The sequence below is a fragment of the Neovison vison genome, chromosome 1 (genome assembly GCF_020171115.1).
Source record: "Neovison vison isolate M4711 chromosome 1, ASM_NN_V1, whole genome shotgun sequence".
Classification (NCBI taxonomy): Eukaryota; Metazoa; Chordata; class Mammalia; order Carnivora; family Mustelidae; genus Neogale; species Neogale vison.
Genome location: NC_058091.1, coordinates 44,250,946 through 44,277,250, shown reverse-complemented (window position 1 = coordinate 44,277,250; position 26,305 = coordinate 44,250,946). Strand labels below are relative to the sequence as shown.

Genomic DNA, 26,305 nt, shown 5'->3' with positions numbered 1-26,305 from the left:
GACGTCTGAGAGCCGCCTAAGTAACTCTAGGACAACTGGAGGGGCTGAGAGCGCCAGGTGGGGGGGCGCCCCAGGGGGCAAGTCACGGGGTGGCGTGGGGCGAGATGGAGGGAGACTCAGCTGTCGGACTGGCCATGCCGTGCCTGGCGGTGGGCTCCTGTCTCCGCCTGATTTCCTGCTCTGCAGAATGAGGACGGAAACAGCCCCATGAGAAAAGGTCACGATGACTTCCCGTCTGGAATGGATGGCTGGAGGAGAGATGTCACAGGACAGGGCCTCCTACCTGAGCTCTCCTTATTCCAGCTTTGTCCCAGCTGTGTGGCTGAGACCTGTGACAAACCCTTCCCTGGAGCCTTTAGCTTTTCCAGGGGCACACAGTGGGAGCAAGAAGTCTGCCTCCAGGCCCTTCGTCCTGGGGCGCAGGGGCTTCAGGCTGTATTGACTTTGATTCAGAGTAGGAAAGGCGTGGTAAATGAAGACCCAGCACACACACACAGTCACAGTCACACACACAGTCACGTACAGTCACACACAATATAGTCACACACACAAAGCCTTTCAGTCACACACACACACACAGTCACACACACAAACACACAAGTCTCACACAGTCACACCACATATAGAGTCACACACACAGTCTCTCACATGCAGACGCACGCAGAGTCACACACACATACACACACACACTCTGAACTTTCACAAAGACCCTAGAGTGCCCCCTGGTTCTGTACTATTTCATTTTTTTAAAGTGTCGGTTACCACCCATTAAATTAATTTCCTCATATTGTTGTTGCACATTTTGAAAAACTCAGCTCTGAATGAAGTGTGACCAAAACAGTACATAACCAATCAAAGGAATCCACTCCCTCCATTCAAATGCTAAAGTCATCCCCCCCCCAACCCCACCCCCGTTTCTTCCTGATTTGCCTCTACACCGTCTTAAGGGCCACCTGCCTCTTCTAGCACCCACTGGTCCCCTGCAGACTTGCTGTGTGACTGTCAATTAGTGTGCCCTGCTGGGCCCGAAAAGGTTCGGCCACCATGCCTGGCTTCCCAGTAATGCTGCAGCCTTTGCTTTTGCCCCTGTCATTTTGTTCCAGCCAGTGAGGTCCTGCAAAACACTGTGTGCCTCTTGCTGAGCAGATGAGTTTAGTTAATGATGAATGACTGGATGAAAGGAAGATTTGGGGATGAAAATTATGATTTGTTTATACATAAATCTTGAATTAGATCATTACAGCCTCTGAGAACACTGTTCTTAAAGTCTTAGTCGTTTATCTCACATTTCGTGGTTGCTCAGCAAGATTGCTGTTCTCATGAACTTGTTCTCCTGAAAACAGTTAATTTTGATACTCATCATTTTGAAGGATGATGAACTTAACAATTAAAGGTAATTCTAGGACAAAGGAGAAAGTGAAACATATTTGCTTGTTTAAATAAATTGTCATAGCCTTAAAAAAATTCCTCTGAATTGTTTTTGGGATTAGCTTAGCTTAAGTTGAGGTTAAATATGATTCATTAATAAGAGTGTAGTTGAGGGGCTGCCTGGATGGCTCAGTGGGTTAAGCCACTGCCTTCGGCTCAGGTCATGATCTCAGGGTCCTGGAATTGAGCCCAGCAGCGGGGAAATCTCTGCACAGCAGGGAGGCTGCTTCCCTCACTCTCTCTCTCTCTCTGCCTGCCTCTCTGTCTACTTGTGATCTGTCAAATAAATAAACAAAATCTTCAAAAAAAAAAAGAGTGTAGTTGAAATGATACATCCTGGGGGAGGCACCTCGGTGACTCAGTTGTTAGTCATCTGCCTTTGGCTCAGGTCATGATCCCAGCATCCTGGGATCGAGCCCCATGGCAGGCTCCCTGCTCTCTCTCCTTCCCCATTCCTCTCCTTCTCCCTCCCCCACTCCTCCTGCTTGTGCTCTCTCTCTCTTGCTGTCAATACACAAAACTTTAAAAAATAGTCATCCCAGGCACCTGGGTGGTTCAATCAGTTAAGCCTCTGCCTTCGGCTCTGGTTATGATCCCAGAATCCTGGGATGGAGCCCAACATTGGGTTCCCTGCTCAGCAGGGAGTCTGCTTCTCTCTTGGCTTGCTGCTCCCCCTGCTTGTGCTCTTTTTCTCTCTCAAAAATAAATAAAATCCTTAAAAAATAATAATAATACTTCCCTTGGAATTTTATGGCTTGCCATGCACAGAACCCAACACACAGATACACACACACACCTAAAAGAAAATTTCACAAAACACCTAGATTATGCCTTATATTTTCTGTTATTTAATTTGTTTAATTCTGGTTACCACGCATTAAATTAACTTCAGTGTAGTGTAACTAGACCATTAAAAAAAAAAAAAAACTCAGCTTTTAATGAGGCATGACAGAAACAGTGCATGAACCGCTCCCCCAGCCCACCCCCTGCCCCACAAATGTTGAACATTGTTCCAGGTTCTTCTGAGTACAACCTTTGTGCACATGGAGATAACATGGTATTGTCTAAGCATTCTCATGTTGGAATGAAGGGGAGAGGAGGTCCACCCAACAAGGCTTACAGAATCTTCAAGTTGCAAGGGATGAGGGCTAGTGCCCACATGTTTTCTCTAAAGGAACGAGATCCTAGAGTCATGAATTGGTCCATAGTGTTGCCTTTGGAGAATGTAGTAAAGTGCGAGCAGGTTGACAGCTGAAGCGTGTACACCAGGGGACTCTATTCCCCATGCAGCCCTCAAAGGCAGACTCAGTGTGCTATCTGTTTGCCTCCTGCTGTTTGAACTGAATTTTGGATCGTGCCAGTCATTCCGGCTACCTGTGGCTTTGGGTGAGTAGAGACGTTAGTTTCTGTATCTGCAGAATAGCAGGGGTAGAACTGCCAAGCCTACGACCCCCTGCATTCTGACATACTGTTCCCCACAAGGTCATCCATGCAAAGAGCCTGATTGCTTAAAACTTTGGGGAAATACAACCTTTTTTTTGTACAACGCCTTATAACTTCCTTAGGTTGCTGCCGTGAACTTCACGGTACCTCTAACTTCTCTGAGGCTCCCACCTCCAGGCGCTACCACCCAGGCCCCTCCTTCTCACTGTCGTCTAAGCCACTCCCCAGCTTCCCCCAGCTGTGGTCTTCCTCTCTGCCCCAGCTCCTGCCTTCGTCCTGGCAGAAGGTTCCATATGGATGGCTGACCCCATGCGCAAGGTTCAGAGTCCCTTGACCCTCTCAACGTGTGACTGTCGGCTCCACTCCATTTCAGCAGCGTCACATGTGAGGCTGAAAGTGGGTCATCATCTGAGATGGCTCTTTCTCCGGAGCCCCACAACCACCCTCCCTTGTCACGGCTTCCTGGCTTTACCTTAGAGCCTCTCACCCCACACTCCTTGGAGAGCTGGCCATCAGCCTTATGGAAACCTCCATCTCATGGGCTCCTCTTTCCATCCCAGACCAGCAGGCGTCACATCTCTCTCTTGTTGACTTGATCATGTCCACTAGGGATTCTTGGCCATGTCTGTAACTGACACGAGGCAGGCAGGTGCCCAGGACTGTTGTGACTCTTAACAGATGGAGCACCTTGCAAAGTAAGATTTCTTTATTTGACCATTTTTCATTGAACACCTTATTTTCATTTGCTTCGAGACATAGACACACATTTGTGGGACACGGAAGTCAAACCACTTTGTTTATTAGAGATCTTAAATGATTTTAAGGGCCACAGGATTTCATTCTCAAAACCAATGGGGTTCACCATGTAATTATAAATATGACAGAGTGGAAAAAGCTAATGCTTGCTCTTCGTGCTGTAGCCAGCGGCCAGACACCGGGTGAGGGGAGAGACTGGCCCTGCTTCACGGTAGTCAGTGAGATTAGGGTGAAAGTTTTTTTGTTGTTTGCAAACATTGTTCATCTCCATTAATTTTCGTTCTTGAAGTTCAGATAATCTTGTGTTTTCAAACAAGAAAATGGGCTCATTTTTTACCACATCCGCAGGACAGGGAAACCCTATCCAACAAAGAACGGTTTCCTTTGGGAATCAGTGAGAACTGTGGTTTATTAAGTGAGCTGGGAGAACCAACCCGAGAGCAGAGGTGTAGGCTTGTTTCAAAGATCATGTCCTTGGGGGCACAGGAACTTGTTCCAGTGGTCACTCACTCAGGACCTTTCCGTCAACTTCTAGCCACACCTTCCCTGCCTCAGGACCAGCCTCCTTCAGGGAGCAAAGCCAGAGCCCTCTGGTTAATGACTTTTGCAGCCACATACACTCATCCGTTTTAATCACATCTCATGAGACAACGTTCCAAGATGAGGTGGGACTGTCCAAACTCAGAACATTAAAAAGAAAGAGCATACAACATGGTCAAGGTCATTTGGCAGTGTCGAGTTATAAAGAAAGCTAATGGCCAACAGTTGTGAAATCATAAACTCATTCCCATTGCAAAGTACAAGTCTCCTCCTGGGATTACAATTCATGTCGCCCTAACTTTGCCTCTTACTGATCTTCTGAGATCTCCTTTTTTCCACCCTCACCAGGAAGCAGCATGGGGTGTAGAAAGGACTTTGGACTCCAACAGGCCCCTTTAGAAAAATTATCCCACCTGTAATCACCTGAGAATTGTAAATCCCAAGCTGATTTATGAGGTCACTCCTCTAATAATGTAAAGGCTCTTTATCATGCAAAACTTGGAAAATATTGGAAACTTGGAAAATATTTTCTGACCTCTCCCATCTGATAATTCCTTGGGGATCTTATGTTTGTCCTCAGTTCCTTGATCCTAATTTTTACTTCTGCTGAATTCTCAGTCACCTATGGCCTTGCCTCTCCCAAACGGTTTTTATCTATCCATGAAGTATAGTATCAAATATGGGAAACGGACCTTTCTTCTTCATCTCCCCCAAATTCCACCCACACATGACAGCTTCCCTTCAAGTCTGCCAGTCATCACAGGGGAGTGGGCCACAGCACAGCACGACCCCTCACCTGCACTGGACCCTCTTCAAGGCCCCCCTGCCATTGCCTCCATAGGGCATGCCTCACTGGTTGACGTTTCTTCCTTAGCCCTCCCCACCTCCCCGTCTCCACCCATGTCCCACGTTGGTATTCTCCTTTTCATTACTCCCCTCTCCACCCCTTGGATCCTCAGCTACCCCTGACACTCGGACTTCTCCCACTGTTTTGAAGCAAACCATGGCTCTCTGTTTGTACTCCCACTCCCATCCACGCCCATGTCGGGGAGCCTGTTGTCCCAGACAGAGAAGAGGAGGAGATGAACAGGGAGACGGATGTACCTTCACAAGGTACATCTGCTCTCCTTGTCACCCTGTTGGAAACTTGACCTGTCACAGTCGTTTATTTTTTTTATTTTTTTTTTTTAAGATTTTATTTATTTATTTGACAGAGCGAGATCACAAGCAGGCAGAGAGGCAGGCAGAGAGAGAGAGGAGGAAGCAGGCTCCCTGCTGAGCAGAGAGCCCAATGTGGGCCTCGATCCCAGGACCCTGAGATCATGACCTGAGCCGAAGGCAGCGGCTTAACCCACTGAGCCACCCAGGCGCCCCTGTCACAGCCGTTTAAACAGAAAATTCTTTCTCCCTAAAATGGATTCTGCCACCCATTACCCCCTTATTGTTTTCCATACATACATATATTGGTTTTTTTGTTTTTTTTTTTTCAAAGCCAAACAGCAAGGGTCCTTTATTACGAGCTCAAACCCGGACCTCCGCGCCCTCGTTGCCGGTGACGCTAAGACGTCCTGAGCTCAGGATCACAGCACCTTTTTTTTTTTTTTTTTTTTTAAAGATTTTATGTCTTTATTTGACACAGAGAGAGAGAGAGAGAGATCACAAGTAGGCAGAGAGGCAGGCCCCTCGTCGGCACGCGACACCACCGCCCGGCCGGCGGCGGCAGACACGGATGGGCGGCCGCAACGGGCCTGAGAAGCACCAGCGCGCCGGGGCGCGGCACCGGGTGGGCAGGCAGACGGGGGGAGGCCGCGAGACAAAGGCTCCGCGGCAAAGGGCTTAGGCGCCAGAAACCGGAGCAGCCACGGGGGAAGAGGACCGCGGGCCGCCGCGAGGGAGCACAAGAGCCCCTCAAAAGGCGCCTTCCAAGGCCCGAGGTCGGCCACCGGGGCACACGGGGTCCCACCGCCCAAAGCCTCCAGCACAAGGGCGGTCCCATGGCACCCGAGGACACCGACCCGGCCCCCGGCGGACCCTGGCCACCTCGCGGGGCTCGGGACCCCGGCCACCACGCCACAGTCACGACCGACCCCCAACAGGACACTCTCCAACGCACACGACAACATCCCTCCGTGCCCCGCTCGACTGGACCCGCGCGGCCTCTCCTCCTCACCGGGGGCCGAGGCTCCTTCGCCCGGGGACGACCCCCCCCCCCAGAGCCCCTAGAGGCCAGGGAGGGGACAACGCCCAACAGCGGCGAGGCCGGTTTCAGCCCCGAGGGAGCTGGATCGAGGTCACCGCGGGCCTTCAGCAGTCCAGGCAAGCCAGGGACAAGATGGGGGGGGAGGTCAGCGGCGAGGATATATTGGGTTTTTTAAAGATTTTATTTATTTATTTGAGAGAGAGAGACATAGTGAGAGAGAGCATGAGAAGGGAGAAGCTCACAAGGAGAAGCAGATTCCCCATGTAGCAGGGATCCCGGTGTGGGACTTGATTCTAGGACTCCAGGGTCATGACCTGAGCCAAAGGCAGTCACTTAACCAACTGAGGCACCTAGGCACCCCATGTATTGTTTTTTTGTTTTTTGTTTTTTTAATTCACACAAACTATATTGATCATTGCCATACGATGGCAGGACTGTGAGTAATTTTTTCTTCTCCATTGGCCAAATAGGCTTTCATGCTAGTTTTACTTAAAAAAATGTTAAGAGGGGGCGCCTGGGTGGCTCAGTGGGTTAAGCCGCTGCCTTCCGCTCAGGTCATGATCTCAGGGTCCTGGGATCGAGTCCCGCATCGGGCTCTCTGCCCAGCAGGGAGCCTGCTTCCTCCTCTCTCTCTCTGCCTGCCTGTCTGCCTACTTGTGATCTCTCTCTGTCAAATAAATAAATAAAATCTTTTAAAAAAAAATGTTAAGGGGCTCCTGAGTGGCTCAGTGGGTTACACCTCTGCCTTCAGCTCAGGTCATGATCTCAGGGTCCTGGGATCGAGTCCCACATCGGGCTCTCTGCTTCCCCCTACCGCTCTGCCTGCCTCTCTGCCTACTTGTGATCTCTCTGTCAAATAAATAAATAAAATCTTTTTGAAAAAAATGTTTAAACCTCTCTAAGCCCTATAACCTTAACTCTTCTTAACTTTGTTAAAAGAAACTCTTCCACAGCCAACTTACTGAATGATTCATGAATCGGGCAGGATCCCATCTAGCAGATAGAAAGGAGCTCCAAAGAGCCATACAAAGCCAGAGAGACTTACAAGTCAGAGTAAGCAGGAACAAGAAAGTTATATGAGGCATTTGCTGATTGGTTACAGCAGCATTACTTTCCTTCCAGGGAACAAAGGGAAGTTTGGGAGCAGGCTGGGGAACTTGTGTTGAGCTGGTAAACACTTGCTCTTTGACCTTACCTTGGCCTCTTCTGGGACAGCTGAGCACAGTTAAGTGTTGATTTGCTGGCGTGGGGCTCAACACCAGCGACTCCATCTTGGCCTAAACTTGTTACTTTCACAACTTGAACTATTGTAAATACTGCTGTGAAACAATTTTTTAAAAGGAGGTGTATACTCAGTTTGAGAATCTGAGCTACATACATAAAGGACCAAATGTACCTTTTTACCTTTAGAAAAATAAAAAAACAGGGGCACCTGGGTGGCTCAGTGGGTTAAGCCGCTGCCTTCGGCTCAGGTCATGATCTCAGGGTCCTGGGATCGAGTCCCGCATCGGACTCTCTGCTCGGCAGGGAGCCTGCTTCCTCCTCTCTCTCTGCCTGCCACTCTTCCTACTTGTGATCTCTCTCTGTCAAATAAATAAATAAAATCTTTAAAAAAAATTAAAAAAATAAAAAAAATAAAAAAACAGGAATATGGTGCTTTATCCCAAGCAGGCTGGCAGTGTCTTACTCAGTTGTCTTATCCTCAGTTCGTACATTTCGCCCAGACCTAGAAACACCTACGGTTCTGAATTCGTCACTGCTAATCCGGAAGAGAATTTCCAAACACTCTGGTCATGATTTGGAAGCAGACTTTGGTCATGTCAGATGATCTCCAGGTTCCCAGAGACAAGCTTGTTTAATTTGTGTCCTCAGCGCCTGACTGCTTACTATTGTGAGTGACATGAATGATTTGCAAGAATCTCCTGTGAGGAACCCTCACTAACCAGAAACACAGCATTTCATGTCGTGTATAACCACTCTGGGAATGCCTTCTCCAGCTAAATGCTGACTGTCCCTAAAAAAAATCCATCAGGTATACATTAATTTATGGTCATATATTACCTCTTTTGTAATCTCAAGACCTGAAGTTATTCCTTCCGAAAAGAGCACTGTGAGTACATGGAACTACAAGAAGGTCACGCTCAGATGAAAACCGTCTCTCTCTCTCCCCATCCCATTGCTGTGGACTCTGCATTTTAACAGGCCATAGTGATAGAACAGTGTTATGATTTTTTTTAATTTGTCATATGAAACCCTGTTCTATAATGTAAAAAGTGAATGGGAAGTCTGGTGCCTTCCCAGGCCCAGAGTACAGGGCCATAGGGATGGCTAGATGCAGCGGTGAAGAGAAGAGGATGACGGACGGCTGGGGCATCCCTCCTTCCCCTGCTCTGTCTCCATCAAGCAGCCTCTCCTGACCTTGTGAAGAGACAACGCAGGCCTTGGGCCTGGCCCTGCGGAGCAGTGGCGATCCAGAACACCAGGTGCCTGTCGGCGCTTGGTAAATATTTATTGAATGAGGGAATGAATTTGCGGTGATCCCTTACCCTGCCTATAGGACTCTCTTACTTGCTTCAACCTCTCAGGACTGGGTAAAGCCCACAGCCTGGCCTGGACCTCACGAGGGGTTTGTGCCCGCTCTGGGTACCGCTCCAAGACTCGTCGTCTCCTTCAGACCTCCCAGCCCTCACTGAACATCCAAGAGCAAGAATGTGAACAGTCAAAGCCTGTGCAAAACGGAGGGACGGAGTCCAGAGACGGAGAATGTCAGCCCGTTAAGTCCCCTTCAGGAAACAGGACAGCTAGCATGTTGCGGTCCGGAGCAGAGATGGCTGAGGACACTGCAACTCGCCCCTCTGATTGTGGAGGACCTTGGCTGGGAAGGCCGGAGGAGCCCTCGGTCCTGGACCCTTGAAGCTGCTTCTGCAGCAGAGGCAGGGCACAGAGCCGCAAGCCTGGCTGGCTGGGAGCTGGGGGCTCGGCGGCCAGCGGTGTCCACCCTGTGACCTGAAGAGAACTCAGCAGGGAGCCCGAAGCCAGAATCTGGCCCCAGGGCCACCGAAGCCTGCACAACCTGAGCGGTCTGCTGCACGGCTCACGTCGCCACCTGATTCTCTGCGCGCGCAAGTTCTCCGTTGCTTACTTAAAAAAAAAAAAAAAAAAAAGTTAAACAACTTTTGGGTCAAACCACTAGTCAGATCTCTTGTTTTACAAATTTAGGAAATAAATGTAGGCCTTAGGGGCTAAATGTCTCTCTCAAGGTCATGAAACCAAAATCCATTCTCTTGACTCTTAGCCTGGCTTCTGCTTAACAAATCCCCACTCAACTCTCAGCTCGTTAGTTAAAAATATTGAATTGAGGGGGGAATTGGGGGGGCAGGAGGGGGCCACACAGGCATTGCTCCCTTTACATATGGATTTCACTACAGGGAAATCTACACTACAGTGTAGAAGTCTTGTCTGGTCCCTGGAAAAGCACTGGCTAAATGGCTCAAGCTTAGTCATTCAACAAACACTCATTGAGTGCCTTCTCTGTGCTAGCGAACTCTGGCGACAGAGCAGCCTCTGACCTCCTGGAACTGGTCTTAAAAGGGGTACTGACCCTCATCCAATTTTTCTCAGTATGCAAATCAATCAGTCCTATCATATGTATTTACAAAGCATGCTGTGAATGGAGAAGCCCAATGTTAGGAGAGCATATATAGGAAGACTTGACCAAGACTGGGATCAGCACACAGCCTTCTCCTGAAAAGCTGACACTTGGGCTAAGATCAGAAAGACATCCAGACGCTAACCTGTCAACAGTGATCACTCATCTGTATTGACCTGAGTCCGCTCGCCTGGCTGCGTTAACTTCTGCAATCCTCCCAGCAAGCCTGTAGGTCAGTATCTTCTCCATTTTAGAGATGGCTGAGCTGAAGCGGAGTGACAGAACAAGCATGCATGTTGGCCTTTGGCTCCAGGTCACACCCCATACTCGGAGCTTCGGTGGGTGTGGCCCGGGAAGGGGAGAAGCTAGGATCGTTGCCGCTGCTGTGCAAGACAGATGGTCTAGAGGAAGCCAGCAAGACAAGAAAGGGCCCCATCATCTAGGTTATGATGTCATGTTTCTCCTAAGACAGTAGGAGAACTTTTTTTTTTTTTTAAGATTTTATTTATTTATTTGACAGAGAGAGACACAGTGAGAGAGGAAACACAAGCAGGGGGAGTGGGAGAGGCAGAAGCAGGCTTCCCACTGAGCAGAGAGCCTGATGCGGGGCTCGATTCCAGGACCCTGGGATCATGACCCGAGCTGAAGGCAGACGCTTAACAACTGAGCCACCCAGGTTGCCCCAGCAGGAGAGCTTTTAAATCAGGGAGTACGTGGTCATATTTACATTTTAGAAAGATCACTCAGGCCCACTGTGTGGACATGGGATTAGAATGAGGCAAAGAAGAAGCATATAGACCAATTAGGAGGCCTTTGCAGTAACCCAGGCAAGAGATGATGCTGACCAGGAGTGTGGTTTCCCTAAGGAGATGTAGAGAAGTAGGCAGTCTCTAAGTAAAAGAGACCCAAGTCCCTTAGAAGCAATCACATGAGTATACTAATGACTGATTATTTTTATCCAGTCTTTTCACAGGAAGTATGGAAGTTCTTTTAAGTTGAGTATACTTGACACACCATGTTACTTTAGTTTCAGGTGTACAACATAGGGGTTCGGCATCTCTCTGTTATACTGTGCTCCCCACAGGCGTAGACCCCATCTGACACCATACAACACCATTACAATACCATTGACTGTATTCCCTTTGCTGTGCCTTTTATTCCCATGACTTATTCATTCCGTAACTGGAAGCCTGCATCTCCCACTCTCCTTCACCCATTTTGCCCATCCCCCCCGCACCACCTCCCTTCTAGCAACCACCAGTTCGTTCCCTGTATTTATAGGTCTGATTCTGCTTTTTGTTTAATTCATTTGTTTTGTGTTTTAGATTCCACATGAGACTGAAATCATGTGGTATTTATCTTTGTCAGTCTGACTTATTTCACTTAGCACTTATTTCACTTAGCCCATCCATGTTGTTGAAAATGGCAAGATGCCAACCTTTCTTCGGGCTGGCTCATATTTCGTTGCGTAGAGGTACCACACAGGAAGCATGGAATTTCTTAAACTGGTTCCCCCATACATTACAACTGTGGTGAGAACTGCCTTGAAACTTTCTGTAATTTATTCAGCCAAGTGGACACCATCTCAAAGGCTTCCTCCTTGGCACCTCTGCCACCACGTGACCCAGTGTCTTGGCCCCTTCTGGCTACTGTGGGCGGCTGTCCAGGCTTGTACTTGGAACTGTCACATTCCCAAGGAGCTGCTGTGGCCAAGTCTCCTAGGGCAGGGCCCTGATGGTTCTGTCAGGCATTTGCACTGTGCTGGGAAATGTCCCATTTACCAAGTCTAAATGTCAGCTCACAGTCCCACGGTTTCTCCACCTTTGGTTCCCAGATTATTTACTTGCTCCATGGCTGAAATCGAGTTCTGATGACTTTCCTGCCAAGATGAAAAGTTGGTTTTTTAAAGGCAGATGAGTGGCTCTGTGTGGAGTACAGAGTGTCTTTGGCTGAATATGATGCTACGGAAAATGTGGAGCCGTGGGTTGCTTTCTCTGCCATTGCTGTTTTGAGCTTGCCAAGTTGAGGGGAGCAGAGAGCCAAAACGGACTGGCTACTGCCTCAGCCACTGGGAAGCATCCTCCTTGTTCCTGATTAAGTCCCTTTAAGAAGCAGATGACATGTGTTAGGTTCTAACAAAAGGAACTTCAAGGCCTTTCAGAAGGATGAGGCATTTGACCCTATTGTTGAAATCCTGTAAGATTCATTTTAAGTTTGGCTATGTCTGTGTGAGTGAGGTAGAATAACAAAGGCTAAAAAAAGGTCAGGCTTGCCCTTCTCTGGAGTTTCCAGGAAACTACCAGTCCTTTCTGAAACTGATTTAGTGCCTTTTCCTCCCAGACTGCGGAGGAGCGGGAGATGTTGGGGTTCCGCCACCTTGTGGACATTTTGGGAACTGCACCTCCCAATTGACCCCCTCCATCTCTGGGCTCAGAGGAGGAACCACTGTCCCTCACCTTCCCCAGGTGAGGTGAGAGAGGCCTGCCACACCCCCTGGTCTAGGCTCCAGCACAGAGTAGAATGAGGACGATGACGGTGTTAACCTTCCCTGTTACCCTGCGATGCATGAGATCATCTGCAGCTGTTAGAGCCAAAGTCTGCCAGTCATCTGTGAGGCTGGATGCTCCATTGGAACAAGCCCCACACTGGGTTGCAAGTCAGGTGCCTTCATCAAAGTGAAATTCCAAAATTTTTGCCTTTTTTTTTTTTTTTTTTCCAGAGGGAGGAAGAAAATGATAAATGAGAAGGGCAGCTGTTTCCTGCATATGAGGGGCTGGTATTTGCTACACTTCTGCTCCATGGGTCTTGAGCTGGAATGGGGCCTGCTCTTGGCACAAGAGCGGGGAAGGAGCAGGTTTTTTGCTGTATCCGGCCTAGCTTGTCTTAGGTGAAAGGAGAAGCCCAGAAGCAGCCTGGTGTATCCTCTGGGCTCACATTCGATTTAGTAAGGGGCCTCTGGCCACCAGCTCTCGCGGGTGTTAAAAGACTAGCAGCAGGAGGTTGTGTTGGGTTGTGCAGAGAACATACGGCCCCGTGCCTCCCAGCCCTACTTTTCTGTATACTCTCCTTCACATGCCGGACATACTGCACATAACACACATACCAGTGTGACCTTGGGCATGTTGCCTGTGACAATCAAATGTTCTCATCTAAAGTGGGGACAGTAATAGAACCTGCCTTAGGAGATGCTTAGAAGGTGGAATGAGGTCTAGGGGCCAACTCTCAAAACTGGCCAATTCTCATTCCTGGGCCCTCTGTCAACACCTAATAGGAAGGACTGGCCCAGGGTGTGGGGAGGGGGGCAGTGGTAGAAACAGTCGTGGGTTCAAGGGTATCTCTTCTATAGTCTCTGATTCAAAACAGCCAAAGCAGGTCCTTGTCGCTGTGGTAAGGTGTGCCCGGAAGAGGTTCACAGTTACAGAACTGAAGCATGGCACGTGACGAGGGGCCAGGGCCCCTGTTCCATGGGACTGTGTGCAAGTACGTGTTCAAGTACTTGTTCAGGAGGCAGCGGAGAGCCCTTCAGCCTCCAGGTGGTGGGGTAGCCCCCAGGCTGTCCCCAGGAGAACCTCTGAGACAGAGGGCAGCAGAGCCTGGCCCGTGGGAGGTCTGGCTAGGTGAGCAGTGTGCACTTTAGTTGGCTGCCAACGAATGAGTCTCTTGCAAAAGGCACCAGAAGGATATAGATTTTAGCAGCAAAACCTGAGGACAGGCTTTGTCACTTCTGCCCATTCTCCAGTAAGGACTCTGAGCTCTAGATCGGGAGTCTAGGGTTTCTGAGGTGGCCATCCCCTCATAAGGGAAAGAAAGATGTCTTTGTTTTCTACTCTGTACTAAGTGCTATGCTAGGAAGTTCAGACATTTAAACAACTCAATGGTCTGTGAAATCGGAATTGTTATTTCACCCATTCTACAGGTGAGGAAACTGAAATGCAGGGAAGTGATGTGGCTGGGCTGGTCTCCCCGGCTGCTGGGAACGGAGCCCAGGTCTGGCTGGAGGTAGGAGAGTCTGAGCAGGACTGCCTCGTGGTGTCCGCTGCTGCACCAGGCACAGGACCATGGACTTGGGAAGAGCTTCCTGCTGCGTTGAGAGTGTAAGGATTCATGTGCCAGAGGGCCTTTGGAAACAGGGACAGATGCCCCAACATGCCTCTAAAAGACCAGCTCCGTAGGGCAGCAGCTAGCAAATCCTCCATTCAGAATTCCTTGTCATCTTCCCAGTGGCCTGCGGACCTACAGCCAGCCGAGTTCAAGGGCGGACTTGATCAGCTTCGGCTCTTCTCTTTTAGGCACACCACCTTCCAGAGAGGTGCCAGCTGGGAAGTACCCATTCATAGTCACATCCGACGATGGGCGGAAGGTTCCTGTGGTCCAGGCCTATGCTTTCGGCAAGTACCTAGGCTATTTGAAGGTTGAGTTTGATGAAAAAGGAAATGTCGTTGCTTCCCATGGAAATCCCATTCTTCTCAACAGCAGCATTCTCGAAGGTACGTGAAACTCGAGGGAGGGTTCCACCAATCCAAAAATTAGATGGCTGGACTTGTTGTGTGGTTAATGTTTCAGGACAAGACTCTGGTACCTTTGTGGGATTGAGTTCTCCCTTAAGTTTACCCTCTTCATGGACAAGGAGATAAAAAACACACCCAAATGCCCCAAATCCCATTTGCTTCCCCAAGTCCTCTCAGCACCAGATACCATGTCCCTGCTTTCTGTCCCTTTTCAAGCCTCACCTGGGCATGGGAAAGCTCTCACCTTGGGTCCAGAGGAGGGCAGCTCACGGAAGCAAAGGCGTTCCCATTGTGTAGAGCGGGGCTCCAACACCAGCCTCCCACCACCAGGACGGAGCATGCCTGTGGCAAGTTGCCCAGTCTTGATGGGCTTCAGTTTCTTTCTTTATCGGAGGAGGGAATGCCTTTTTTGTCTGGGACTCAGATTAAAGTACATCTTATGTCCTCCATTTGCACACAGTCTATGTGACCACATGCCTATGTCACTGTCACCTGCCTTTCACTGCTTACGGTGATCAGGGAGGAGAGGAGGGTGCCCTGCAGAGCCTGCGGTCACAACACAGACCGCTCAAGAGCCAGAAGGAGAGGCTGGGACCACACAGACCGCAGAACCTCAGCAGGCCCTTTATACCTGCACTGGATGCCTTTGGTCCTCCCCCCAGCCCTCCCGTGCCACCACCACTAACATTATCCCAGGTGGGCCCACAGGGGCTCGTGCAGGTGTGATGAGTTGATGTTAAGCTAGTCAGTGCATCTGGAGCTCCTGGCTGGCTCAGGTGGTTGATGGTCTGACTCTTGGTTTCGGCTCAGGTCATGATCCCGAGGTCCTGATGTCGAGCCCCATGTTGAGCCCTGTGCTCAACAAGGCGTCTGCTGGAGATCCTCTCCCTCTGTCTCCCTCCCACCCTTCTTCCCCGACCCCAGGCATGTGTGCATGTACTTGCTCTCTCCCTCTCTCTCTCCCTAAAATAAATAAATCAATCTTTTAAAAAATTTGAAAAAATTGATGGTGGGGGGATACTCAGTGGATCTTTAAATTAAGATCCATTCCTGGTCTTACTACCAAGAAACGGAATTTTCTGAGGAACTTTCAGTCACACTAAAATGTAGACAAATTATGATAAAGAAATGTATAGTCACAACAGGTAAGCTAAATGATCTTTGATCCCTTCTCCAAATTGTAGGCCAGCTTGAGGCCTGCCTTAACTGCAGGCTGATTTTCTTTTTCTTTGCATGCTTCTAGATCCAAGCATAAAAGCGGACATTAACAAATGGAGGATAAAATTAGATAATTATTCTACTCAGGAATTGGGGAAAACAGTTGTCTATTTGGACGGCTCCACTCAGTCATGCCGTTTTAAGGAATGCAACATGGGCAACCTGATCTGTGATGCTATGGTGAGTGGTCCCGGTGCAGGCCCTGTGCCTGGGTAGCGGGGAGGGGTGGGGAAGGATGCAAGGAGGGATAACCTGATCATTAGACCTGAGGATTTTTTTAAAAATCAGTGCCCAAACTAAAGGTTGCGGGGGAATCATACTGAGTACCTTGGGAAGGTGCCTGATCTAGCCCAGCAGCCCATCACTTTATTGCTTTATGAGGACTGAAGCCTTTAACGGAAGTTGTCCATCCTGGACGTTGCTTTCTTTTTGTAAGACGGTCTGAGTACACAAAATGTCACACTACTCTGATGATGTCGACACCGTAGGGAAAAATGCATGTGCTTGGACCTAACTTGGCCAGACTGTCTCACTGATCTGTCCTCTTGGCTCCAGAGAAGTAGGCCTTGAATGAATGGGAGCCTCCTTCACAAGCAGAGAATGACAACATGTCATTATATAAGTCCCATGGCTGAACACATCACCCCTGAAAACGCCCCTCTAACTGTCTGTGGGCAGACTGGCTGTGGCAGCCCCTTGGGGGCCATGCTGAGCCAGCGTCCCTGGGTCAGACTCGGGCCTCACACCAAAGCCTGCGTGCGCCCAGGGGGCTGAATCCGTCTGCACCTGGCACGGCGCCTGGCGTACACACACCCAGTAACTGATGGCCAAGTAAATAGCAGTGTTCACACTCTGCAAAGTGAGATGGTGCTGGCTCCCCAGAACTAGGCAGTCATGAAGAAGAAGTAGTGGAAGAGAAGCCTGTATGGGAATGGCTAGAGAAAAGTCTGGAAGGAAACAAGCTGTTAGCAGTGCTAACCACTCTGCTAAGAGGCTGAGGCAAGTATAAGAAAACCTTTGCTTTTGCACTATTTTTTTCCAAATCATCATGTATTCATTTTATTTCTGGTAATGAAACATGTATTTTGTAAAACGTGGAAATGGATCCTGCCATTTCAGGAGGCTCTCTGTGCTTCCGAAATTGTAGGCTTGGGAGTTGGCTAGGGACCTGACATGGAGGCCAGGGAGCATGTTGGCAAGAGGCCCTGCTTTCAGAAGCAAGTGCAGGGCCTGTGGGAGGTGGGAGTAGGGGGGCAGTATGGCAAGGGGGTGGGCAGCATGGCAGGCCAGGCTGCATGAGGCCCTGTCCTAATACAAGAGCCAGGTTTCACTGCCCACTGACCTACGGGGTCTTAGGAAAGAGGGCTTCAAGCTACTTGCTTCTAAAAGTCTGACATGAGACTGGTCACAGTTTCTTGTCTTTGCTTCTCAGCACAAAACTAGTTCTAATCATACTTCAGAAGTGTCCAGGACCACGGGAGCAGGGAAGAAGCAGCCGTGTTTCCTCGGTGGAGCCAGTCAAATTCCTGCAACTGATCCTGAGGAGGAAGATGTAGAATAACTAATGTAAATTCATGTTACTGTTGCAGATTAACAACAACATTAGACACCCAGATGACGTGTCCTGGAACCATGTGTCCATGTGCATTTTAAATGGAGGTGCCATTCGGTCGCCCATTGACGAACGGAACAACGGTATGCTTCCAGGCTTAGGGTCGTTAACTCAGCATGTTCTGTCTCTAGCCGGGCCCATGGGGAGCCGCGGCTCCTCTCTGCCACCAGCCCTGCACCACAGTGTCGGCCTCTTCAATTCTGGGCCACTGCTGCTCAACCAGGGCCGCCCCAGAAGGACACACAGAAGTAGCAGCTAGGCATGAGCGAACCCAGTCTTTTTTTTTTTTTTTTTAAGACTTTATTTATTTGTCAGAGAGAGAGCACATAAGCAGGGGGAGCAGACAGAGGGAGAGGGAGAAGCAGACTCCCTGCTCATCAGGGAGCCCAATGCGGGACTCAATCCCAGGACTCTGGGATCATGACCTGAGCCAAAGGCAGCTGCTTAACCAACTGAGCCACCCAGGTGCCCTGGAACCCAGTCTTGATTTAAACTTCTGACTCAACAAAGCCAAGTACTAAATATGCTGCTTAATTAAAAATACTGACAGTCTCTTCCTTGATATCAGGAAAGAGAAAGCAACAAGTTGCCAGCCTTCTGTGCTGGAAAAAAAGACCCTACTGGATTAAATTTTTCTTGTGCGTTTACAAATACCCAGGATATCATAGGGGAAAGCAAGCCAACTAGACAGAGTCAGGACACTTACAGTTGCCCCTAATATGTTATCAAAATCAGGTAGTCTCCATGTGAAGCCCCACACTTGGCTCATTGTCAGACAGGGACAGGTGGCAGGGAAGCATCGCCTGTCTGGAGGAACAGAGCGAGGCTTCATACCCACTGAAGATCCAGCTGCAATCTAGGGGTCCAGGGCAAAGCACCAGTGACTCAGAAGCCACGGCCATTTCTAAGCTCCTGCCATCTTGCCCAGTGGAAGAGAGCATGGCCAGAGGCCTCTTGAGTCCATTCCCTCGCTAAGTGTCAGGAACGCTTACACGGCTGATGCTGTCCCAATAGCGTTCCCAGAGCCTCGTGACTCCCTCATCTCCGCTGGTCTTGGGATAAACTCATTCTCAAGCTGTTTTTCTTCTTGCCTCATCTATAACTACCCTCAGGCACAATTACCTGGGAGAACTTGGCTGCTGTGTTGCCTTTTGGGGAAACCTTTGACCTGATCCAATTACAAGGCTCCACGCTGAAGAAGGCCTTTGAACACAGTGTGCACCGCTATGGCCAGTCTACTGGAGAGTTCCTGCAGGTGGGCGGTAAGTCACCCTTCAACGTGAGATGGGATTTCCTGCTGGTTGCCTCAGCTCCCCACATACCAGGAGCTCCACGACCAGATTTGTTTAGGCCTTCCCCCACGAATGCACAGTCTTTCAATGGCCATGGGCTCCCAGACTGCTGAGATTAGGTCAGGGTCAAAGCCCAAGCCCCTGGCAGTGAGCAGTAATTGCTACATCTGATTTGGACATCGGATGGACCCTCTGCAGGAACTGGCCCTCCAAATTCTAATAAGCAGCTCAGCTGCCTTGAGGTCTAGTTTCTATTAAAATCTTGGTTGTCTAGACATTCACTATTCTTTGCTAAAAACAAAACCAAAAAAACCAGCCGTTCTCTCTTCTATTCATAATTGCCTGGAACCATGCAGTGTCCAATCAGTTTTAAACAAGGATGATTTCAGGGAGGGACAGCCCCCTACTTAGACACATTGGGACATCTGGTTCTGGTTCCACTGTAACCTGGGGCAGGTTTCCAACCTCTCTGGAAGCAGAGAGAAACCATGGCCTGCTCATCTCACAGATCACAGTGCAAATGGAACGAAAACAAATGCTTCCCCAATCGACAAGGGAAACATTGAAACACAAACATGAAACACATAGGTCAGTTATGAGTTGCACAGTTCAGTGAGTTAATCTGTAAAATAATAATAATTAATAATAGCTTTATTAACTTTGACTCTGAGACCATATTTTGGCCTCTTTCTTTTTTTTTTTTTTTTTTGTACGGTAGGTGGTGGGCCTCACCTGATGATGTGATTGCTTTGTCATGTCCTCTCTCTCAAGAAGCACCCCACTCTTGGGATTAGGGATGCAGAGTGTGGGGGAGCCCCACCTGCTGCCTTGAGGGAACCCAAACATTCTGTACTTTTCCAGGAGAGAGTTGGGGGGAGACAGTGGGGTTTTGGTGCTCCAGCAGTGCTGGGTAGTTGTTACCTGTTCTATAAGAAAGTCATCCAAACCCAGATTATTACCATTTAGTAGTCTTCAGAATTCTACCAAAATGTTCTGCACCTCTCATCTATTTCTCAGGTTTCAAAGTCATTGAACCAAGTAGTTGACCAGTTCATTTAGGATTCTAAAAAGATGTGGTTTCTCCCTGCATTGGTACCCCAGGCCCATTCTGAGCCAGAGCCAATTTTCCTTCCAGTGGTTCTCAGACCTCCCAGGACTTGAGGGTAGACCTAACCAAATGCTGCGGTGTCTTCTTAACTCCCCTGATGAAATACCATTCAAGCTCACACTCCATGCAAACCAAATCCAATGCCCTAATTCCTGATTTCAGCCCAAATCTCTCAGAAATCTTTCTTAGATCTCTTGGATCCAGTGAAAACACAGACTCGTTTCTTTTCTAGGAATTCAAGTGGTGTATGATCTTTCCCGAAAACCTGGGGACAGAGTAGTCAAATTAGATGTTCTTTGTACCCAGTGTCGAGTACCCAGTTATGAGCCTCTCCAAATGGACAAGACATATAAGGTAGTCCTCCCAAGCTTCCTCGCCAACGGTGGAGATGGATTCCAGATGATAAAAGATGAAGCACTAAGACACGACTCTGGTAAGCACAAGTGTCTCTCCCTCTCCCTACTCCCAAAGTCCTCACAGACCATAGTAGTGGTGCAAAGACAGGAGCTACTCAGGATGCCAAGACTGCAAAGCCAGAACCAGATCCCACCCCTGTGTTGCCGACTCTCTCCAGTTTTGTTGGAGAACAGTGGCACCGCACTGGGCCAGGTGTGCCCTGCCCCTCCCCAGCACACAGACCCACCCATCCAAGCCCCAAGTGTTTCGAAACTCTTTTAAGTACGTGTAAACAGCTATTCAAATTGTGAAATATAAATGAGTTTTGCGCTTACAGAAAAAACTCATCTCTAGAATTTTAGATTGGATCTGGAAAATCCTGTAAACTTTCTTGAAGCATTTAGTGTGAATAAATCAGGTAGGAGTGGATAGGATAGGCTCCCCTCTCCGTTTTCAGCACAGTGGGGTTTGTTAAGCAAATTGTAAGTCCATACTGGACCCCAGTCAATATTTTTGGCAGCACTTAGGGTCTTTTTACACCAGCCTCACTTTTAAAAATCAGTTCTGAGAACCACTTCCTGTGGAAATCCATTGATGGGAGATACTTGGGCTCTATGAGTCCCACAGAGGCCCTGAGGATGCCATCAGCAAGCACAGGGCCATTTAAAAAATTAATTAAAACAACAAACAAACAAAATTAAAACAAAACAAAACAAACAAACAAAAAAGAACCACTCGGACACATAAAGTCCATTGATAGAATATACTACCCCTTCCTCTTCTCCGGGGCAAAAGCCAGTGTGCTCACAAGACAGATGCAGAGTTTCTGTTCATTTCCAGGAAGGAGCTCAGCTAGGTTCCCCTCTGCTCCACCGTGGTGGGCCTGCTGTTTTAACTGCTTCCAAGGAGGGTGGAGAGCAGAGCTAGGGCAAAGGAAGCAGTCCTTCCTGCCAGGAAAGTCACTGGCTACTTCTGTCTGTTCCATAATAGAAGATGCAAGGGCAGGTTGAAAAGGTGTCTTCTTGAGTCCCGCATGAGACAGAGGCTGGTGGCTGTGCATCACCCAAACCCAGACTTAAAGGTTATTGGAAAGGAGGAGCTCACATAGAAGGTTCAGGAATCCTTGGCCCTAGGGGTTCTCAACCCTAGCTATACATCCAAGTCAATTGGGGAGCAGTTTAAATTAAATACCAATACCTTGGCCCGAACTTTTAAGAGAATCTCATTTAACTGGGTTGGGGCAAAAGTCTCTTCCAGTGATTCAAATGCAGGACTGAGAACCACAGCAGAGAGTTCTTTTTTAAATATTAGTGATAAAACTTTTATTGAGGTATAACTGACATATAAGATTAGTGTTAGACATATAGATTCAATATATATATATATGATGAAATGATCATGACAATGTCTACTTAACATAATACAGTCACAAAAATTTTTTTTTAAGATTTTATTTATTTGACAGACACAAAGCAAGCGAGAAAACACAAGCAGGGGGAATGGGAGAGGGAGAAGCAGGCTTCCTGCCGAGCAGGGAACCCAACATGGGGCTGGATCCCAGGACCCTGGGATCATGACCTGAGCCGAAGGCAGACGCTTAACAACTGAGCCACCCAGATGCCCCCCAAATTTTTTTTTACAATGGGGAACTTTAAAGATCTGCTCTCATAGCAACTTTTAAATACACAATACAGTATTAACTCTATCACCATGCTGCACATTATATCCCTATGACTCATTTGTACTGGAACCCTGGACTTTTGATCCCCTTGACCTATTTTGCCTACCCCCGCCTCCACTTCTGGCAACTAGCAGGTTGTTCTTTATATTGACAAGCTTGGTTTTGTTGCTGTTAATTCCATGTATAAGTGACATCGTATGGTAGTCTTTCTCTGATTTACTTATCATAATGCCCTCAAGGTCCATCGATGTTATTGCAAAAGACAAGATTTCATTTATGGCTAAGTAGTATTCCATTGTGCGCGCGCGCGCGTGTGTGTGTGTGTATGTGTGTGTGACATTTTATCCATTCATCCACCAGTGGACACTTTTTTCCAGATCTTTGCTATTGTAAATAATGCTGCAATGAACATGGGCATGCATATTTCTTTTTGAATTAGTGTTTTTGTTTTTTTCAAATACTCAGAAGTGGAATTGCTGGGTCATACAGTGGTTCTGGTTTTTTTTAATTTTTTGAGGAAACTCCATACCATTTTCCATAGTGGCTGTACCAGTTTACATTCCTACCAGCAGTGCACAAGGGTTCCTTTTTCCACATCCTTGCCAACACTTGTTATTTCATATCTTTTTTGATAATAGCCATTCTAACTAATGAGATGGTATTATGGGTTTAGATTTGCATTTCTCTGATGATGAGTGATCTCGAGCATCATTTCATGTTGTCTGTTGGCCATCTGCCTGTGTTCTTTGGAAAAATGTCTATTCAGATCCTCTGCCCATTTTTTAATCAGATTTTTGTTTTTGTTTTTGAATTGTAGGAGTTCTTCATATATTTTGGGTGTTAACTCCTCATCAGATAAAGAATTTGTCAAGTATTATTAAAACAAAATTTTTGCCAGGTCCCTAGGAGTTTGTTGAGTTACAGGCAATTGGTATTCTCAATACCAATTGACCTCTAAAAGAGGTCAGGTCTCCTCTTTTAGAAATGAAGTCTCCATTGTCTCACTGTCAATTACGTGAAAATGATTTCTGACCAGGCAAGCAGAAGGAAGCCACTTTTATGTCTCAACTAATTGTTTTTGACCAGTTCCCTAATGCCCTTATTTTGGAATGGTTCAAAAGCAATAATGGCAACAACGTTTTCTTGAGTTATCTCAGAGTTGATGGAGTTATCTAATTATCTAGTAGTGAACAATGGGTACATTTGACATCTGGGACATGAAAAAGCAATCAAATTCTTTACACCTTTGATTACCACTCTTTGTCTTTTGTGACATTTTATCCCTAGCTTATGAAAGAAAATTTCTCTTCTAATTACAGAGGACTTTAGAGAAATACATTGGTTTTCTCACTTCTTACTCTTGATAATTACTTATTCTATAATTAAAGTAATGTATGTATTTTTCTAGGTGACCAAGATATCAATGTGGTTTCTGGATACATCTTAAAAATGAAAGTAATTTATCCAGCGGTTGAAGGTCGGATCAAGTTTTCTGCAGGAAGTCATTGTCATGGGAGCTTTTCTCTAATATTTCTTTCATTTTTGGCAGTGATCATTGTTTTATATCAATAGCCAAAAATTCTTCTTGCCATTAATGTGTGGAACTGCATTTTTTTCCAAGTGAAATTCAAGTCTGCCTTTTAGGAACTGGCTTGATAATGGCACAGACCATCTTTGCAGGCCCCTAGAAGCTGAGCTTAGAGGATTGTAAATGAAGACACTGACACCATCACACAGGATCAGCAAGTTAATGAATACACGGGAAAAAAATGAAAATGAGCCCTTTGACAGAAGGCCAACCATCTTTAGTTTACATATGCAAATTTTAATAAAATTTTATTAACAATTTTAAACCACAGAAATCATTTTTCTCCTTTATATCCATTTTAATCCACCCAGCAACTATGTTTACATTTTATCATTTACAAGGGAGTTTTAAGCACATTATCTTACTTGATGTCTGTAATTTTGGTAGGCAAGGCAGGTACTGTTTTTCCCATTTCATAGATGGGAAACTGAAGCTCAGAAAGAGCGGACTTGTCCAGGGCCATACAGCTCAAAGTGACAGATTTAAGACCAGAACCCAGCGTTTCTGACCTCAAGCCCAGCACTCGTTCAACTACATCCAGTTGCTGTTCGGAATGACACTTAATGGCTTCCTGTCTTCCTGTCAATGGCATCAAACTCCTGGATGATAAGTTCTGCTTTATTTCAGGTCTCTGTTTTTTCCTTTTTAGATCCTGTTATAAGGGAGTTTAATGGACTAACACAGGGTAGCATTCTCTCTTGTACCACCCATGTGCCTTTAATGAGTCCGGGAACAAACAGTGTAGCAGATGATAGGAAAGGCAAAAAATAGTCCAGGCTCAGGGAGAAAGGCAAGGGAAGAACAGGAGGCCTCGGATGTATTTACAGAAGAAAAAGAACTAAAGGGCATTTAGATTTGTTAAGGGGGTATCTGTTAAGGAGCAGCAGCCTAGTGCCTGACGTGGTATTAGCTGTTAATAATTTTTTTTTTTTATTCCCATAAAATTATTCTGCCATCAATTCTGCCTTTGTGCTCCTTCTTTCCAACTAATGTAAAGGTATCATTAAAGAACTTTCTAAGACAAGGTGTAATTCTAAACCTGCACCTGACCCTCCCTAGCAAGATGCCAGCACGGTACTTACTCTAGTCACACACACACACACACACACACACACACACACACACACTCTCTCTCTCTCTCTCTCTCTTCCTCCCCACCCCCACCCCCAGTCATGGAAAATCCAGAAGATGAGACAAGGATTGATTTTTTTTAAAAGTGGTATTACATCAGGATTATTCTCAAATATAGATATGAGAACTCCTGCCTGGGAGTGATTCCCTCTGAGTGGAAGCTCAAGAAACACCCAGACTGATGAAATGATTTATGCCCCAAAGAACACATACTTGCTTAAGGTGGTCATGAGACCATGTGAGCCTGCTTAGCACTGCATAATGATTCAGCAAGAAATGGGAGCCTTCACCTTAAAGAATGGTGAGCAAGTAGCAGTAGAGGTTTGGAGAAGCAGTGTTTGTTTCTTAATGTCTAAAAATATTAAGTACACTTGATAAAGAAATACACTTTCAAACTATGTAACATCTTTAAAAAGGCCACTGCAATAAAATAATACCCTCAGTTTTATGCATATACAAATTAGCTATAAATAAATAAATGTCAGTGAGATTATAAGAGGAAAATTAGAGAAAGGTACATTTGGAGTACATTTTTTATGCTTGGCCAGTAAAATAGAATAAATCCTACTGGAGCACAAATTTTTAAAGGACTTTTTTTAAGTTTTCTAAATATATGTGCATGTATTGTGCAGCGGTTTAAGAAATGACCTCAGACACTTTACAATTATAGATTGAATTGTGCAATTCAATTGTATAATAAAACTGGACATGCTCATTGTCTTTGGTAGTTATTTCTTCTCTCAAGCAAACACTATAATCTGAGATGATATGACTGAAGGAAAACTTTGACAGTTTATCAACAGTATCATTTCCCTTGATCATAAGTCCCTTGCTATCTGATAATCCTCCCTATCCCCTTCCTCAAACAAAATATAGGAAAAAAGCACACAATTTTTAGGTAAAAGAACACAGCAAATAAAGGGTATTTTAAGTAATACTATTGTTACATTTTCTGGCATTCAGGCACAGAATCTAAGGCAGAAACTGTTTTGAGGCCTGTAGTTGTTTACTAAAAATAAAAATGATCAAGCTAGGGGCGCCTGGGTGGCTCAGTGGGTTAAGCCACTGCCTTCGGCTCAGGTCATGATCCCAGGGTCCTGGGATCGAGTCCCGCATCGGGCTCTCTGCTGAGCGGAGAGCCTGCTTTCCTCTCTCTCTCTCTCTAAAAAAAAAAAAAAAAAAAAAAAAAAAAAAATGATCAAGCTAGACAATGTTGGGGATTTCAATTTATCTGAACTGGTTATACATCTAAGAATCTTCAAGCATACTGATAACACAATAAACCAACTGTTACACACTGGTCAACTGAATACATTAAATCCATTTTGTGGCAAAGCTGCCCTCAGCAGTTTGCAACAAAGAGTAAGCTGATTTCTTAGAAGAGAGTTGAGGCTGTCAGTAGTCGTCCATTGGAAAAAGTTTCTCCCTCAAGGACTGTGCAGTCCCATGGATATATGGCTAGGTTTGTCAAAATTAGGAAAGGTTCCTGATTCATTACTCGGGACTGCTGTAATAAACTGACACAATCTGGATGGCTTAAACAACAGAAATTTATCATCTCACCATTCTGGAGGTTAGGAGTCTAAGATCAACTTGGCAGGGTTGTTTTCTTCTGAAGACTGTGGTGGAGAATCTATTCCAAGCCTCTCCCAGCTTCAGGTGGACTCAGGCATTCCTTGCCTTATACCTGGTATTTTTTCCATGTTTTTAGATCCCTTTCCTTCAGTATGTCTGCCTCCATGCCCACCCTCATTT

The 26,305-nt window shown here is 46.8% G+C and overlaps 1 protein-coding gene across 1 annotated transcript in view; it reads left to right on the top strand.

Annotated features, from left to right (window-relative positions):
• NT5E (5'-nucleotidase ecto) overlaps positions 1-23,684 on the top strand; it is a 50,122-nt gene extending 26,438 nt beyond the window's left edge. The window contains exons 4-9 of the mRNA XM_044246206.1: positions 14,306-14,503; positions 15,768-15,922; positions 17,332-17,437; positions 18,467-18,616; positions 19,987-20,187; positions 23,240-23,684. Of these exons, the coding sequence (XP_044102141.1) occupies positions 14,306-14,503; positions 15,768-15,922; positions 17,332-17,437; positions 18,467-18,616; positions 19,987-20,187; positions 23,240-23,403 (974 nt within the window). The 3' untranslated portion in view covers positions 23,404-23,684. The remainder of the gene's footprint in view (positions 1-14,305; positions 14,504-15,767; positions 15,923-17,331; positions 17,438-18,466; positions 18,617-19,986; positions 20,188-23,239) is intronic.
• The last annotated feature ends 2,621 nt before the right edge of the window (positions 23,685-26,305 follow it).